At 34.2% G+C, this 18,331-nt stretch overlaps 2 protein-coding genes across 5 annotated transcripts; one reads left to right on the top strand and one right to left on the bottom strand.

Moving 5' to 3' along the window:
* The first annotated feature begins 976 nt into the window (after positions 1–976).
* Positions 977–15,466, top strand: TRN1 (transportin 1). 4 transcript variants are annotated; one of them, XR_016522881.1, is made up of 30 exons: positions 995–1,487; positions 2,183–2,470; positions 3,453–3,542; positions 3,636–3,713; positions 3,801–3,881; positions 4,246–4,296; positions 4,638–4,723; positions 5,185–5,251; positions 5,338–5,394; positions 5,485–5,514; positions 5,599–5,658; positions 5,813–5,926; positions 6,145–6,258; positions 7,877–7,975; positions 8,490–8,615; positions 8,723–8,797; positions 8,960–9,031; positions 9,162–9,272; positions 9,867–9,950; positions 10,539–10,643; positions 11,416–11,517; positions 11,782–11,844; positions 11,924–11,998; positions 12,290–12,408; positions 13,129–13,200; positions 13,274–13,398; positions 14,380–14,431; positions 14,504–14,572; positions 14,660–14,719; positions 14,837–15,466. XR_016522881.1 is itself a non-coding variant. In XM_068635474.2 (29 exons), exons 1-29 carry the CDS (start codon positions 1,284–1,286, stop codon positions 14,918–14,920), a joined length of 2,694 nt encoding a protein of 897 aa, XP_068491575.1. In that variant the 5' UTR covers positions 977–1,283; the 3' UTR covers positions 14,921–15,466. The 4 variants fall into 4 exon arrangements, 2 of the variants coding, with proteins under 2 accessions (XP_068491575.1, XP_068491574.1); XM_068635474.2 differs by lacking the exon at positions 12,290–12,408 and having other exon boundaries at positions 977–1,487; XM_068635473.2 differs by lacking the exon at positions 12,290–12,408 and having other exon boundaries at positions 13,114–13,200.
* Positions 15,467–15,752: 286 nt separating this feature from the next.
* LOC137828787 (serine/threonine protein phosphatase 2A 57 kDa regulatory subunit B' beta isoform) lies at positions 15,753–18,331 on the bottom strand. Its single transcript, XM_068635476.2, has 2 exons — positions 16,946–18,331; positions 15,753–16,285 (listed from the first exon to the last, which is right to left on the bottom strand). Exons 1-2 carry the CDS (start codon positions 17,978–17,980, stop codon positions 15,947–15,949), a joined length of 1,374 nt encoding a protein of 457 aa, XP_068491577.1. The 5' UTR covers positions 17,981–18,331; the 3' UTR covers positions 15,753–15,946.

Here is an 18,331-nt window from a genome sequence, read left to right as displayed (position 1 = left end):
AGTGGAGTTGACATAGTGGTTTTGTTTTTCTTCCCATATTTTCTATATTTAGTAGAAAATAAATTATTTTTTAAGTGCACATGTCTTCACGATAAACAATTTCAAGTTACAGAATTTTTTTTTTTCTATTTTTAAAATAAATTCATGAAAACATGTTCAGAATCACAATAACTGATTATTTTATTATTATTTCAAACAAACATAGCCGTGGGAAAGTTAATTTGATTTTATATTTCCACAAACACAAGGACACAAAACTGTATGTTTAAGGACACAAATGTGATTAAGGTTAATTATACTTGAATTTATTGCTTCCCCCAACACAGCAAGCCAAATCTGAAAAGTATGGGTTAAAAACACATAGCATAATGATAACATATTTATATATTTTCACTAAACAATACGTAAAATAATAATAGGTTGGTCCCAACCAGAAATTTTCTATGTTACCATAAGTGGTGGATAAAGTGAAAAAACGACGATGGCAAGTTGAATATCATTTTTGAATTGTTGTTTTCCAAATTTGTTTCATTTTAATGTTAATTTTAATCTACGAGACTCACACATGATCACGTATCACGTATCAAACATCGATACGAGTATCGAACACCGATACGAGTATCGAACACCGATACGAGTATCGACATGTATAAGTAAAATTTCTAATTCAAAAAAGTATTTATTGAATTTTTAATAATTTTAGTATGATTTTAACATAATTTAAAAAAAAACATATATTAACTTTTTAAAAAATTTAAACTTATTTTATAAATATTTATTATAATTATAAAATATGAAATAAATTATCAATGAAAAACATATTTTTGTTAAAAAATTAAAATATATATATGAATGTAAAATTTTATTATTAATTTATATAATTTATAATTATATAATATATAAATTCATGTTTTCATATTTTGTATTTTTTTTATGTACGTATTTATACGTATCCATACAGATATATTTTAATTTTAATTTTGTGGTATGGCCCAACGACGCGAAGGCCTAACCTAAAGGAAACGGAACGCAAGCGGGTGAAACAGTGTTATTTGTTGGATAATTGAGGTTGTGAACAGTGAGGAGTGAGAGAGGGTTGTTGTTTGTTTGCTGGCACAACAAAAAGTTATTTGTATTGTTTTGCGAACCTTGAAGCTGTTGCGTTTCATTTAAAAGCGGTGTTGTTCTCTTTCTCACTCTCTTTCTGTTGCGCACACAAATATTCCAAAAACCCCTCTCTCTGCGATTGAACTCAATTCTCGCGGGGGCGGATTCCGGTGGCGATGGCGGCGGCGGCGGCGACGACGACGACGACTCCAGCGTGGCAGCCTCAGGAGCAAGGCTTCAAGGAGATCTGCGGCCTCCTCGAGCAGCAGATTTCGCATTCTTCTTCCGCCGATAAGGCTCAGATTTGGCAACACCTTCAGCGCTACTCGCTCCTTCCTGACTTCAACAATTACCTCGCCTTCATATTCTCCCGTGCCGAGGTATTCCTTCGCCTATCTCCGCTTCACTTTTCTACTGCTATTGTCTCTGCTCCGTCGAAACGCGGCTTTTCGTATGTGCTTTGCTTGTATCTATGTGCAAGAGTGAGGATCGCCTTGCGTTGTTTTGGTTTGATTAAGTCTGCGTGATGTGGAGCTCTTGTCGTAGTGTGTTTCTGCTTGATTTGATTGTTCTGAGTGAAATCTACTGGACTTGATGAAGGTGATGCTCCGGCGAGTTTTATTCTTGTTTTTTTTTATTTTTTTGTCTGTTGCTGCAACTTTGTTAATCTGCACTGATCGGTTAACGATATGACACTATTCGACTCTCTTGTTTTGTTTTTAGTGTCGCTTAACTTGTTTTAAGATATGTTGTAGTATGTTTTGGTTTTTTGTCAAGTTTTCTGGAAATTCGCATCGATTTTCTACTTTAACAGTGAAGCAACTTTGTATAGTTTGACTTGTGTTTGTTACGTGCGTCATGCTTTTAAATGCGAAACAAAATACTATCAGTGTGTCTGGAATCACATCTAAAAAGGTTAGTCTGTCTGATGTTTTGGAACTGTTTCAAGTGGTTCTTGGAGATATGTTTTTGATAAGACTTTATTTGTTTATAAAACTGCATATGGTGTGGCAGTTGTGGTTCAAGTGGTGTTGCATTGATATTAATGGTGCTGTGGTGATTTTCAATTGACCAGGGAAAATCAGTGGAAATTCGTCAGGCTGCAGGGTTATACCTGAAGAATAACCTCAGAAATGCTTATAAATCTATGCAGCCTGCCTACCAACAGTATGTGAAATCGGAGTTGCTGCCTTGTCTTGGTGCAGCGGATAAGCACATAAGGTCTACAACAGGAACTATTATTAGTGTTGTTGTTGAAATAGGAGGAGTTGTTGGGTGGCCTGAATTGTTGCAAGCCCTCGTAAATTGCTTGGACAGCAACGATCTAAATCACATGGAAGGTGCAATGGATGCATTATCCAAGGTTGGTTTTCCATTTTAGATTCAATATAATATTCTTAAATTATAATTCTGGCTAAAATAGAATCTTCAAAGAAAATGCAAATACTTGCATTATATGAATTGGTGCTACTGAGATCCTTGTAGAGAAAGAGGCAAGATTTATTTTATAAAGAAGAATTTTTATTATAATGTAAGAATAGAAACAGAGGTAAGGAGGATTCTTAGGAATCTTCCTTGGAGAGATGTCAACAAAATTATTTTAATCAAAGCAAGTTACACATAAGCATGGACCCTCGCACAATACCAATTGCTGTGATCGGATTTTTATCAAACAGTAATTGAATGGTTGGGTCATTAACTGTTGGATAGAAAAAAATGCAGCTACTGTATTAATTTGTAGTAGAGTGCTTCCCACCATGTTTTCGTCACAAGAAAATAAACACACATCTATAAAGAAGATAAATAAGATAACAAGTGCCATATTTTTATTGCATTTGTGGATACATGAATGTGTTTGGACCCACCACGTGAACTTCTCGGTAGCTTCTGTGGGATGTTTTTTTTGGGGGAGGGGCAGTGGAGAATATGAAAGCATTAAGTGGTAGAGTGTGGTAGATGTGTCCATATAGATGGGGATTTGAGTTTATATGGATTGGGGTTTTAGCATTGGTTGACTTATTGCATTGCAATGTTAATGACATTAGAAACGTGGTTTGAAGTATGCTAAATTCCGTGTATTTCTCCCTCTATTTTATCTATTTACACTTGGTTATAATAATGACTGGAAAAAATTGAAAGTAACAACTGAAATTAAAGACATAGTGTGCTTAGTATGTCCCCCCTGATTTTTTTTTTATGCAATTGATATATGTCTCTTGTACTGTTTCCTGTTTCATTAATAATCCCTGTTTATATTACAGTCTTGTCAACTGATTCTTAATATATTCATAGCATTTGTTTCTAGTAGTACCTTTTTAACATTTCATTTTTCACTGCGCATGAAGATTTGTGAAGATATTCCTCAATATCTTGATTCTGATGTACCGGGTTTAGCAGAACGCCCTATTAACATATTTCTTCCTAGATTATTTCGGGTAACATCAGTATTTCCTTTTTATAATTGTCTCTTTCACCTCTTATTATACTATCCTCCAGCTGTTTATTCTTATTTTTTGTTTTTGTTTCAGTTTTTCCAATCTCCTCATGCTTCATTGAGAAAGCTATCACTAGGTTCTGTAAATCAATACATTATGTTAATGCCTTCTGTAAGTGTATAGTTTCTTAGTTATCTGGTTATTAAAGAACTACTGAAGTTTGGAATTAATAATAATAGTCTTAATTGTTTTGCAAAGGCTCTATATGTATCCATGGATCAATATCTTCAAGGTCTGTTTGTCCTCTCAAATGATCCTTCTGCTGAAGTGCGGAAGTTGGTGAGTTCTTAATGTTTTATATGCACGTGGATGTAACTCGAATAAAGTGTTTTTCATTATTACTTCATTACTGAATTACTCAATATGATCCTTTTCCAAATCCAGCTGCTGGTTTGAATTGCTAGTAGTTGAAGGCTTCGGTCCATTGACCCTGCCTTCTGTTCACTTTGTATTCTATCTTTATACATGAATTATTTTGATGACCTCTACAAGTCAAAGCTATACCCTGTTTGTGTTTTCTTGTAATTTCTGATAGTTTGTGCAAGAAAATTGATTAACTGTTTTTAGCTCAAATTTGGTAATTACTATTTTTTTATTAATGTTGGAATCAATTGAAACCATCCTAGTTGCTATTCATAACCAGGTTTGCGCGGCATTTGTTCAGCTTATTGAAGTCCGTCCATCTTTCTTGGAGGTGAGCTTCTTGTTCTGGTTCATTGGAGTTTTTCAAGTTAATTGAATGTTCTTATATTTTCGGGATTTTTCACATTGCGGTGGTTTATCTATTGTATTCATTCTATCACACTATATCCAGTTGTTTACTTCTTTGAGCAAGTAGAATTCATTTAGAAATCATAAAATCAGAACATATTACATTGTTTTATATACTTATCATGATTTTATTATTTATGCATTTTTAATTTTCCAACTAGTCAAACAAGCAAGCACCAAGTGTCTTGCCTATTTACTTTCTTTAAAATTAATGTTATTTCTATCTGCTCTCTCTTTCCTAATGCAATTATCAATTCACTGCAGCCACATTTAAGGAATGTGATTGAATACATGTTACAAGTCAACAAGGACACAGATGAAGAAGTAGCCCTCGAAGCCTGTGAATTTTGGTACTATATATGTTTGCCATGTTATTTTCTTAATGATACAACTAGTAGCTGGAGTTCATGTAGTTCTAGGTGTTGTTATGAATCACAACCAAAATAATAAACTTATTTATGTGTATTTTGTTTTATTGTGTTACTTGCTTTTTTTTTCGTCACTGGGAGGAGGGGTTTCAGGTGGTTGTAATGTATTCTAATTTGAGACATGCTAGTTCAAGTCATACTGTTGTCTAGCAATGTATGTTTTCTGTCGTTGGATACTAAGATGGCATATGCATAATCAATTTATTGTTTCTAAAATCAGCATGCCGATGCAAATAAGAGTTCGATGAATCTATTATGTAGTGATGCTATTTTCCCTTTTAAGCTTATTTAAAATTTCAAACTTTACCAATATTTTATCTTTCTGAAATCCTGGGAGCTTTTGCTATTTTGCATATTTTATTTTTTAAATTTTGTTGTTGCAGGTCTGCTTATTGTGATGCTCAACTACCACCTGAAAACTTAAGAGAATTCTTGCCTCGTCTTATTCCAGTAAATCAAATTATACACATTTTTCTTTTATAACTGTTTTCCTATGTAATATTGAAATTTGAAGTTCATTTGTTGCATCCATGTAGATATTGTTGTCAAACATGGCTTATGCTGATGATGACGAATCACTTATTGAAGCTGAGGTTTGCTTTTGGATTGATTAGTGTTTATAGGTGGATTGCAACTAATTCTTGTTTGTGACTTCATTTGTTTGAATGTTTTTTTTTTTCCAGGAAGATGGATCTCAACCTGATCGAGATCAGGTGTGGTTGCTTATTAATTGACTTACTGGGTTTTTTTTTGTTTATGACCATCACATTTCTAATTTTATTTGTTTTTCACCATAGGATCTTAAGCCTCGATTTCATGCGTCAAGATTTCATGGATCTGATGAAGTAGAAGATGACGTATGTTGTACTAGCTCTATTGTTTTCGTATTCTTATTATTTGATTAATCTTATTTCCCTTATTTAATAGGGCTTATGTAGCTTTTGAAAGATGAGCTGTTAAAAAATTGCTTTGCAATTTAAAGTCACAATTTTTTATTTTTTATATTTACAGGATGATGATGTTGTCAACACATGGAATTTGCGGAAATGCAGTGCAGCCGCCCTTGATATTCTTTCAAATGTGTTTGGAGATGCGATTCTTCCAACACTTATGCCTATTGTTGAGGTGATTCACACTTCTTATGATAATTTTCTATATCACAGTTGCTAAGAATGAGTAACAGTCAAACTAGTGCTCTATTAATTAAAGGCAGACCAGGCATAATGATAGTGGGTGAAACATAGGTGTATATATGTCAAACATCAACTATTATGATGCTAATTTCTCCACAAGCCATATTTTTTTTGGTGTGGATATACTAAAGCTTATGAGAATGTGTGCAGGCTAAGTTGTCTGCTGGTGGGGATGATGCTTGGAAAGACCGGGAAGCTGCCGTGTTGGCCCTTGGTGCCATAGGTGAAGGTTGCATCAATGGTCTTTATCCTCATCTGCTGGAGGTATTTTCTATTTTTTGGTTCTGATTACGCAATCCAAAAGCAGATGGTTTTATTGAAGGAAAAATTGTTTAGCTTTGTTTAATGTATGCTTGAATGATTTTATAACTTAATGTATGCTTGAATGATTTTATAACTTAATGTATGCATGTGTGTGTTTGAATATCTCATTAATATCAATATTGTATTTTAGAGTTATTCAGAATATCCAATATTATCTAATTGTATACTAAATATTATCAGTTATGGTTAGTTTCCATATTTCCTAATATCTCATAATTTGCTTCTTTATTATTGTTAGGATCAACATTAGTGTAAATAATGGTTAGCACCCAATGTTTTACGTACATTGCAGTTCATCTTATTGTAATACATCATAGAACACTAGAAAATGTTATTCAAAGCATATTTCTTTCTATTCACTCCCTTTTGTACCTAAAACCCCATTGGTCTGTGCATGTTTGTGTATTGCTTCTCTAGCTACACAATATCTTGTTTCCAAAAAATATGATAACTTCTCGAATCATTCAAGCTTTATAAATTACATAGTGCAATCTTTCCTTTTTCCCCTTTTGTTGATCTATTCTTTCTTATGTTCAATTATTCAATCACTGTCAGATAATTGTGATACTTTGTGGATGACTTGTAATTTGCAATTCATGCTCAATGTTGTTAAAATTGCTATCTAGATCGTAAGTTCGCATGGTCTTACTATCTTTTTTCCCTTTCCTGATCTGGATCAGACCTGAAATAATAAATTGATAAGATTGTGATGGAATCATACGAGTGAGTTGACTTGAGATTTTGGCACTAAACCAAAAATTAGTAACTGTCACATTTCTGTTTATTTATTATCTGAGAAAACTCAAATCATAGGATTAAATAAAGAAGTATCAAATATCTGTTTTGAAGTGTTTTTCCCCATCTTGCGTGTCCCTCTCTTGGATGTTGTGGTTATGGAACGATAGTTTTTATGTTTGCTTCAATGTTCTCGTTTATAGTTCCCCTCTTTTTTCTATGTGTGTATATATTAGTATAGTTTACATTTTGATTGGATCTTATAATCCATGTTACCATTCTTCATTTCTACGATTAAGATCTTGCAACTCCTCAATCTTGACAACATTATTGATACTAAAAGAAGAAGAATGTTGTCACAGTCAAATGAATGCTAGTTTTTAGTTTTGGAGTTATGGTTATGAAACATTAGTTTTAGGTTTGCTTTAATGTTTTTATTTATAGTTTCCCCCCTTTTTGTATGTGTTTGTTTTGTGTGTGTATTAATATAATATACATTTTGGTAAGATCCTATATACTTGTTACAGTCTTACATTCCAACATTTTAAGATCTTTCAACACCTCTTTGGGTCCTTAGTAGGATCTTAATTTTGACAACATTATTATTATTATTATTATTGATTTTAAAAGAAGAAAAATATGTCTTTGACAACATTTAGTTAATCTGTCAATCTCTGACTCTTATTTTACCGAGTCTTGTTTTATGATCTGCTTTATTGATTTTTTATGCTTACAAATTTGTCAGATTTTTTTTATTCTTTTATGTGGCCATTACTTCTTACTAATTCTGAATTTTGGACAATGCTGTGTTCTTCATTTCTAGATTGTGGCCTTTCTTATCCCGCTTCTTGATGATAAGTTTCCTCTGATACGAAGTATTTCGTGCTGGACACTATCTCGTTTTAGCAAATTTATTGTTCAGGTATACAAGCACTTTGTTCCTCTTCTGCTATTGCACAGCTGGACAGTTGTATAACTTTATGTACTTCTGAAGGTTTTGATCACTTGGAGAAAGTTATTCCAATCCTAAATACCAATTACTATCAAATTCCTAATCATTAAATTTATGTCTCAATATCTTATCACTATTTATATATTCCCAATCGATATTAATATGTTACATTCTCTTTCCTGATATGATTATAACTAATTATTTTAATATGCTCTATCACTTTTATATTTGTGTATTCAATATTCAAGTTTGAACTTAAAATGTTATAATATAAGGAGTTTGTAGATATGCCAAATCTTGCATCAGTCTCAAAGGATCTTGGTCGATTGGAATATCGTATGTTTCCAGATAATTGTAAAGTGACAAAACAACAAGTGAATATTATATACAACATCTAAATGAACTGATATTTAAGTTTAGCCATGCAAGGTTACAGAGCAATTTACTGTATAATTTTGTTTGAGTTTGAATTTGTCTGTTTTAGGGTATTGGACATCCTAAAGGCTATGAACAATTTGATAATGTTCTTATGGGGCTTCTACGAAGAATTTTGGATGACAATAAGCGGGTACAAGAGGCTGCTTGTTCAGCTTTTGCAACCCTGGAAGAGGTTCTGAATACAATTTCTGTCCATTTACCCTTAATGAATTGATCAAATTACTTCATATATTTTCAATTTATACAAGTCTCAAATTTGGTTTACAAAACATATAATAGGAGGCTGCTGAAGAGTTGGCACCACGCTTGGAAATTATACTGAAGCATCTGCTGACAGCATTTGGGAAATATCAAGTGATTTCCTGACCTTAATAATAGTTAATACATGATTTTCGTGTTGTTTCTTGTGCAATGACTCATGTTTGGACGAACACTAGCTCTATATTTTTCTTCATATCTTATCATTACCTGTATGCTTAGACATCGTTCACTGTAGTCTTTTGTCCTAAATTGCAGCGGCGAAACCTCAGAATTGTATATGATGCAATTGGAACTCTAGCTGAAGCTGTTGGAGGAGAGTTGAATCAGGTATGCTAATTTTTAGCAGTAATCCATTCCATGGAGGGACAATCAACATTCTTACTCAAACTACTGATATTCTCTCCCTTTTGCTTCAAAAGACATTTCTTTATTTACTGTATATCTCCTTGCTTTGCAGCCTGTTTATCTTGACATTCTAATGCCACCATTAATTGAGAAGTGGCAGCAACTTTCAAATTCAGACAAAGATCTTTTTCCACTCCTGGAATGCTTTACATCTATAGCACATGTACGGATATCTGTTTTTCCCACCATCTTATGCATTAAAAAAGTGTTTCTGGTTTTGTTGTCATTTACTGTTCATAACATTTATTATGAATATGCATGTTTGAACTTTGAATTAGTTTGCTGGTAGAATTGTAAACCGTAGGTTGTTCTTTGACAACAGATTCCTACTTCTCATGTGTCAACAAATAATTTCACCATAACTAATTGAAGGGTTGAAGCTGTTGATCTTGCAATGTGCAGTATATCCTCTTGACAGTATTGGCACAGGAACAATGCAGAAGGCACTTGTCTGTGCATGTTGAAAATTTGATTTCATTTGAAATAGCTAAAGCGCATCTTATTTTTAAACTGCCTAAAAGGTTGCATGCAAATTTGATACGTCTTAGGGGATTTTATTTATGTTGCTAAGAATTCTACGTCAAATTTAATTCCAAAGGAAGTTTCTAATCATGTATTAGTATGCTGGCAGTTGGAAGTTGGTTTCATTCTGATTCTCATGTTAATAAATGCATGGGTTTGGGAAACTATTAATATAATTTGAAAATTTTGTTCCGTTTTTTTTTCTTGCTCCTGATGTGGTGTTCAATTGATGCAGGCTCTGGGTACTGGTTTCACTCAATTTGCTGAACCTGTATTTAGGAGGTGCATAAATATAATCCAGACCCAACAATTTGCTAAGGTTCTGGTTACTTTTGCTCAAAGATCTTTTAATATCTAGTTTGCACTATATATTTATGCACCATATATCAAACCTACAGTGTTATGCCCTAAACCCTAAACTAAATAAGGTAACTACAAATCATAAGATATCATGAAGCATGTGAACTGCCAAAATAGGGAAACTACTATGAAGAAATATTTTATAGGATAAAATCTAAATTGTTCTTGGATATGATATTTTGATATTACATGATATTCTAGCGGTGTGAACTAATCGAATGAACACTACTTAGAGGGTGCTGTTATCTCTTCTGAATATTTTTCTTTTATTGAGCAGTCAAGTGCCTCTAGCATGCTATATATGTTGACAGGTATCCAATTTACATCTAAAGTTGAAAAAGTGTCAAAATGTTATTATTATGGTCTATACCCGTGTCTGTTATCAAATTAATATGTCTGCATATGCTGTTTGATTCTAAAAGATGCATTTCATTGACCACCTTTATTTATGATCTGTCCAACAAACTACTGTATAACTAATTACCAATAAGTTTTGATTTTGAAGTTTATTTTATCTTCCAACAAGTTGAATGTCATTTTATTTCAGGCTGATTCTACAACTGGGGTTCAGTATGACAAGGAGTTCATTGTGTGTTCTCTTGATTTGCTTTCTGGACTAGCAGAGGGTCTTGGCAGTGGAGTAGAGAGTTTGGTACTCATCCTAAACTCGTATTTTCTAGATATGGATGATACTTATCTGTTAGCTAATTATTTCTCATCTTCTTGGATGTGTTTCTTGAAATAGCTTGCATTAATTTACAAAATGGGAGCTTTTTTTTTATCTTAAAACATGGTGCAATTCTCTCATTAATATTCTTATTCATATCAAGTGCAGTACTTGTTAAACTGTTTCTGTAAATTTTAATACTGAAACAGTTCTATGGTTTTCTGTTACTCCACCTTTTTTACTTGTGTAAAATATGTCGTTTTGTATTCAGAAACATGCTTGTTATTTTGTAAATATTGTCTTCGTTTTAATTGATTGGGCTTTTGCATCATTAGAAAGATCTATTAATATATTATTTCATATATGTGCAATATTTTGATCCGTTTTCTCTAATTAAAGAGTTAATATTTTTTGGGGCCAGAAGTAGGGTTTCTGGATTATCTAAAGAACATCAATATGACCATAAACTTTACCTTTTTAAACATTCGTGATTCATGCTGGTGGTTTCTTCTACAAACTGGAGGCAGCAACACTAGATTGTTTCTTTGATTTCTAGCATGATATTATCTTTTCTGTACAAGACCTACTTCTTTAGCAGAAATCAATGATAAAACTAAGTCCTTTTATTGTACCTTGCTTCTGAAAAACCTGTTCTTCCTCTTTGTATGTAAGACTTGGAATTGATAGCTATTCTGTCTTCTAAAGTTCCCTTTGTATGAGTGTTTTTGAGATTATCTTGATATACACTATTTTGCAGGTTGCACAATGTTCTCTGAGAGATCTACTTCTGCATTGTTGTGTGGATGATGCTTCTGATGTTCGACAAAGTGCTTTTGCCTTACTTGGAGACCTGGCACGAGTAAGTTGAATGTGTACCTTCATACATTATACTGAAGCCTGCTTAGCCATAAGCTCTTCCTTGTCCTGTTGTATTTTGGAAGTAAATTTACTTTTTGAAGTTGTTAGTTTAATTTTTTTATTCGGGGTTGGTTAAGGAGGGGATTGGGTGGAAGTAAGTTTGGGTCTATGCCCAAATATTTTAATTTTACATTGTGGGGTAGCAGGGATTGTTCTTTGGACTGTATCTTAGTCGATGGGATTCTAACAATTGTAATTTGGCTAGGTGTGCCCGGTCCATTTGCACCCTCGTTTGTCTGAATTTCTTGAGGCTGCTGCCAAACAGCTGGTATGTGTGTGCCTGATACAAATTTGTCCATAGGTTGCATTTGTTTGGCCATTTTATTCTAATAGTGTCTGGTGTGCAGGAGATTTCTAAGGTAAAGGAGGCCATTTCAGTAGCAAATAATGCATGCTGGGCAATTGGAGAATTAGCAGTTAAGGTATACCATTTTAATGCTGCTTTCTGATAAAATGATAGAAAAACATGCAAAATAGAATCTAATTGGCATTGACATTTGGTTTGAATGATATAGTTCTAAATTGTCTTGATTAAACCCTAAACCCTAAACTGTAATGAATACCGTGATTGTTAAATGATAGCCATATACTAAAAATGATGTATATTGACACAGTAGAGAAGCCTTCTCTGTCACTTTTATTTAGAAACTGGTTTTGATCACATGGTGATGAACATAACGCCCTTTAATAACAGCTTCAACGTGCTGTTTCAGATGAGAGTTTTTCTCATCCAATCGAAAGGAAACTGAGAATAACATTTGAACAGAAGAAGTTGGAGGTGAGGACCACCTGGTTGTTTGGAACATGATTGGACTGTGAGTCCATAGCTCTGGTAAAATTCAAGCTCTAGAAAACATTATAAGTTTTTTTATTGGAAGAGAAAATGATAAAAACTGCAGGAAATGAGAATAGGAAGTGATCTGAGTAGATCTGTGAATCTGTATATATTTTCATTATTGAATGACCTTTGTTAATAGCACTACTATTTACAGGCTCAGACGGAGACAGCTGTCCCCATTGAACGCCAATAGGCTACACTGGTTGTGAAAACTAAAAGCAACTAACTAGACCCAACTAAGACAAATATAATCAGGCTACAACAAGTAACGACTTTTAACTTTTGTCGTGTGGATTACTTAATTTTATAAAATACTATAAAATACACATTAACTTTTGTCTTGTGGTTGTGATAAGCCAAACTTGTCTCATTATTGGGTTTTTTGATTGGGCTGGGTTCAGGTTAAATAAATAAACCCATCAAAATTGCAGGTCAGTTGTGGTGGATAAAATCATCTCATAACACAAACATTCTTTAGTTGTGATGATGAGACTTATGTTGTAGGTTCTTGACAGATAATTTTTCCAATATTCTTGTAGTATTCTACAGCTTTGTATATTGATTCATTCATGTTTCTGTTTGTGTTTGAAGGTTCTTCTTCCCTCATTGCTTTTCATGTTTCTGATATTGTTATTAATGTGAATATCTTCTGACATTAACTACACCATGTCACATTTTATTTATTTGATACAAAATCAGTCTATTGAATATCAGGTTCGTCAAGAAATTTCTCCTGTTGTCTTGACTGTAATTTCATGCCTGGTTCCCATTCTTCAGCACGCAGAGGTCACTATCATTTTACGTTCTTCAATTATAATTTTGATCATGTTTAGTTGCTGATTGTGTTTGCTGTTTATAGGGACTCAATAAGTCACTTATAGAGAATAGTGCAATAACACTGGGGAGGCTTGCGTGGGTCTGTCCAGAGCTTGTATCACCACATATGGAGCATTTCATGCAATCTTGGTGCACTGCTTTGTCAATGTATGTTATAGTACTGAGCTTCACAGTAGCACATAACAAATATCTCCGATTCTCTTGTGTTGCTGCATTTAAAAATGTTTTCAAAATCAAATGTGCTTTTGCAACTTTTGGTGCACGATAAATCGTGAATAAATTACTACTCATTATAGAAGTTTGTGGCTCTTTTATTGTTTTACCCTTTCATCTTAGATGTTTAGGAAGGGCTTGAGGGATTCAAAACATAGTGTATTCAACAAAGTTGAGAAATTGATTATAGTACTGTTCCCTTGGCAGTGTGATCAGTTCGGTTTGAGAGGTTGGTGGCTGAGATTGGAGATGAATATTTTTCTTTCAAAAAAAGATAGATGGAGAAGATCTGATGAGTGGTCTAAAAAGCAGTTGAGATGCATATTGATGTTGACTTTAATAACAAATTAAAAAAGTAAACAAATTGGAGCAATCTCCCTATTATGTGCAATTCACTTTTCCCTTTGAAATTGTAATAACTTTTTTTTGTAAAATCTCTTCTGCTTACTATGTTTCTATTCCGACACAACAAAAATAAATACAAACATATGCATACAGTGTTTTTCCAAAAGTCAGGATGGTAAGAGAGCCCCATCATAAACCTGATACTGTGGTAATTATTTTACTGTCAAATTCTTATACTAAGGATGCCCATTTAACGTGTTAACAATTGACAATTCCTTGGGAGTATATGGTATTGAGGACACAAAATCACCTGATTGTGTTCAAGGCATTTTCTAGCTTTAAGAGCTTAATGTCCAGTATTACAATGAAGGTGTTAGATAATGCTTGTCCGAGAACTTCGAATAGTCAATGTATCCTGCAATCCTGTATTTAAATATTTGAAATCCATGCATAAAGGAGAGTAATCATTATCTCAACATCCTCATTTTACAAATTGAACATGATTTTAGATGAACACTTTTTCATTGTAGGTTACCTTGTATACTAATTCTCTTGATGATTTTTTTGCAGGATACGAGATGATGTCGAGAAAGAGGATGCTTTCAGAGGCCTATGCGCTATGGTAGTCTCCTATTCGCACTAAAATTTTAGATGTAGCCTTGTAAAGTAATTGGTGTTTTACACTTGCTTTCAGGTCAAAGCTAATCCTTCTGGAGCTCTAAGCTCGCTTGTTTACATGTGCAAAGCCATTGCAAGTTGGCATGTATGTTTAGCCGTCAGTATGGTCATCTTAAAGTTAAAAAGTGCTTTAAGGATTTTGTAATGTAACTGCTTTTATTAACGTCTACAGGAAATAAGGAGTGAAGATTTACACAATGAAGTCTGCCAGGTCTTGCATGGGTATAAACAGGTTAGTGTTGCTTCTCTTTAAGGCACACATCTACCTTTTGGGTAATGTTATGTTGAAGTTATTGCTGTAATACCCTGCTCATGATAATGAGACTACAATCTCATGTTTATGCTGTAGATGCTTCGCAATGGAGCGTGGGATCAGTGTATGTCTGCTTTGGAACCTCCAGTAAAAGAAAAGCTTTCAAAATATCAAGTATAGTTTGTGTGAGTGTATCTGCTGCATTGACCTTGTTGGTCATTTTGTGTGTTGAAAAGCAATATTGGAGTCCGGATTCATATGAAGCAGGAGCTTAGTCTCAGTCCAAGTTTCCAGACACTTGTACAATTCGTTTGAGCTTGATGATTACAAGCAGTTCCAGAAGCCTTCGAGATCTGATTTGATGGAGTTTCCCATGGAAAATGTACAGGGGAATGACTTTCAACCTTTAGAAATGCTTGATTCTTTGTTGTCTTTATAGTTAAAGCCTTAATTAAAGGCTAGGAGTTTTATTCCACCCTTGTGCTCGTCGCCACAGTTTTCCAATATCTATAGTTTAAGTTCATAGGTTGTGTATTGGTTACACAGTTTTGTACCACCAGAGAGGGAGGGGAGGGGGATATCATCTGATTCGTAGTTTCCAGAGTATTAGTTTGTTAAATCGTTTGTAAGCTGTATAACAAGAAAACCGATTTCAACGGTTTTGCGTTAGGCAGCACATCATTTAAATTTTGATTGAGACAATAATTATTTAAACTTGTGTATGCATCTCTCTCTTTCTTTTTATGCTTTCATCCCTAAGCAAAAATTTGGACATTATTTTCTTATACCGTCGATGCCTCTACGGTAACATGTTCTCATGTTTGGCATAACTATCTAGTTTGTCAACAATTTTATAGTTGTAGTTTGAGAACAATTTCAAATAGTTTGGATAAAGAAATAATTTTATTTGTTAGGCGCAAGCAAGATTTTTCTATAGTATACACTAGAAATATATTAGGTGCTAGTCTACTCAGCTCTTCATCTGGTTTTAGTATGTCCCTGTTTCTCTATATTTTGGAGGCTTTTAATTGTTATTTGATTCCATTGAATATCTCAAACCACAGGTGCCAAATTCTGGTTTGAAGTATTCATATTAGGCATTGTTACAACTAAGCAACTTCTAAACAATTTTGCTCCTGCAATTATTTGTTTACCCAAGAAAAGTTAGCATTACCAATGGCAGCACAAATGTGCATGCATTAATGTTCAGTAGGAGACTCGTATATAACGTTGTGGGTTGAGAAACTGATTCTTGGCAGCTTCCAATTCTATTCTTTCCCATCTCTTTTTTCTTTTGATATCTTCTTGATGTGCCATTGATTCTTTAGCTTCCATGTCCATGAGACCCTTGGAATACAGATCTGGGTCCATTTCTTCCAGCATCACCTTAACACTTTCTGTTAGTTGCCTAACGCTCTTGCTCCAATGCCACTTCAGGTTCTTTTCCATGCCTTCTACAATCACATTAAACACTTCCACTGTTCCTATCAGTGCCATTTTCACGAACTGCTCATTGTTCCACACATACAGTGCACGCTCCGCTACCTAACACAATTAAAATAATGTAAGACACGGAGATATAGATCTATATATTATATAATTATGAATTATATAAATTGAGAATACAAATTTATGTGCACAAGTATATTTCAGATTCTTTTAGTAAAAAAATGTTTTTTCATGGCTGTTCAAAGTAATTTGTTTCTTATTTTTATAAGAGTAATGATATATTGACAACTCCAATTTTTTATACAACCATGTTACAACTCCTAATACTATTATTTTAATATTTTTTTTTCATATCATTTAATTAATTACAATTTTATCTTTTATATATATATATATTTATTTCTAAACCTATCACATCAAGGGTTGTATACAAATCCAAGAGTTGTCAAACTATCATTTTCCTTTTTATATTCATAATAAAAATTTATACAATAAGTTTGAATTTTTAGATAATTAATGTATTTATTCTTTTTAAAATTGCGTTAGAATCGTGCTAGAATTATCAGGAATTTAACAAATATTTTTTAAATTGAACACTTCATGATACATATGTCTGACATAGACAAACCATTTAAAAGGAAATATCCGAGCCTCATAGTCTACTATCATTTTATAGTTTTCAATAAATTTCAACATACTTAAGAACCAAGAACATTGTACTAGATATTGGATTTAAGAACCAAGTAAGAGATGTACCTGGGAATTCCAACTGTTTATGCATTTGGTAATCTGGGTACACAAGGGCAAGGCCAACTTCCGATACTGGTCAGGGTCTAAATTCTCAACAAGATCTTCCAACTCCCCAATTAGCAAAATTTCTTTTTGACAGTTTGTGACAGGCCAATACCTCAAAATCCCTCTCACAACAACCCCTCCAAGCATAGGCTCCTTCTGCACAAACTGTGACACGCAATAGGCCAATTGCCTGTGGTACACTTGCATCCCTTTCGTTTTGTGCAGAGGAATCAACACTCTCATCAGGAACAGCTTGTGCTCTTCCTTCAGTGGCACTGTAAACCCATTGATTATGGTTCCCCATATCTCAAGCAACTCTGCAATACCCGGATGCTTCTCTGTCTCAAAAACGTAGTTCAAGAGCACCTCTGTCATCGATTTCCTCATCAAGGAACGATCACATATGAACTTGGAATACATCTTGTGGTACACATTTTTCAAAGTCTCACGCTCCCTTGGATCTTCTGACTGGAACAGTGCTAGCAGGTTGCGGAGGAAAGAGTGATCCATGCACTCTCTCAGCATCTTTTGCTCTGTGCTGTTAACAAGCTTGAGAAGAATCTCGTATACTATTTGGAGATGTGACCACAGAGGAGAAAATACAGAGATGGGGTCATCTTCTTCGGGCAAATCTGTGATTGCAGAGGGGCTGGAAGGTGGAGGGAGTGGCCTGAAGAGGTTGGCAGATATCATGGTCACCAGAGCCACCAGAACTTTTCCATGCACTGCTTTCTTTGAAGACTTCAATATAGAGACGAGTCTTGTGAGCTGAAGCCTCTTTGAGTCTCTTTGTGCAGGAGATTCTGAAGGGTCAGTGAAGGTGAAGACAAATGTGCAGTAAGAAATTGTGGAGAGAAGTTCTTCATTTCCTGAAGTGGGGGAAGAAGATGTGATGGTGAAGTGAGGACTTTCCTGCACAAAGAGATCTTGCAGAGTTCTTGAGCTTTTCTTTGGGCTTCTTGTTGATGGTGACACTTTCTTTGGGCTACCCACCATGCTTGATTTCTTCCTCTGCAAGAAAGTTTCTACTTTCCCCTTCTGGGCTGTTTCAGAAACCGTTATTCCGGTTATGTCTTTTCCATCAAAGAGCTAAAGTTATTGTGAGGTGTTTGTTTGGTTCACAGAAAAGCCAAGAACGGCGATGCCTTTGCACAAGAAGCGTTGGAATGTCCTAAAGTTAATGTATTCTCATTTCATTGTTTCTGATTCCTCCATTGGAACTTTGCCACATGGAATTTCAGGCATATTCATTGGCCTAGAACTCATCGACATGAAGGGCTTTCTTAATGTATTCATTTGTTGTTAGGATCAGTTTTTCAGTTGTATTATGTGTCTTGCATGTGCCTC

Source organism: Phaseolus vulgaris, chromosome 7 (assembly GCF_051622355.1).
Source record: "Phaseolus vulgaris cultivar YP4 chromosome 7, ASM5162235v1, whole genome shotgun sequence".
Classification (NCBI taxonomy): domain Eukaryota; kingdom Viridiplantae; phylum Streptophyta; class Magnoliopsida; order Fabales; family Fabaceae; genus Phaseolus; species Phaseolus vulgaris.
Note: the sequence above shows the minus strand (reverse complement) of the source record. Positions and strands in the feature narration are given on the sequence as shown.

Bases quoted from the DNA above. Each gene is read 5' to 3' on its own strand.
- TRN1 (XM_068635473.2), top strand. From the start codon at position 1,284: ATGGCGGCGGCGGCGGCGACGACGACGACGACTCCAGCGTGGCAGCCT. The intron at 1,488-2,182 runs GTATTCCTTCGC...TCAATTGACCAG, and splicing joins TCATATTCTCCCGTGCCGAG to GGAAAATCAGTGGAAATTCG. The intron at 13,201-13,273 runs GTCACTATCATT...TGCTGTTTATAG, and splicing joins CCATTCTTCAGCACGCAGAG to GGACTCAATAAGTCACTTAT.
- LOC137828787 (XM_068635476.2), bottom strand. From the start codon at position 17,980: ATGGTGGGTAGCCCAAAGAAAGTGTCACCATCAACAAGAAGCCCAAAG. The intron at 16,286-16,945 runs GTACATCTCTTA...TAATTGTGTTAG, and splicing joins TAAACAGTTGGAATTCCCAG to GTAGCGGAGCGTGCACTGTA.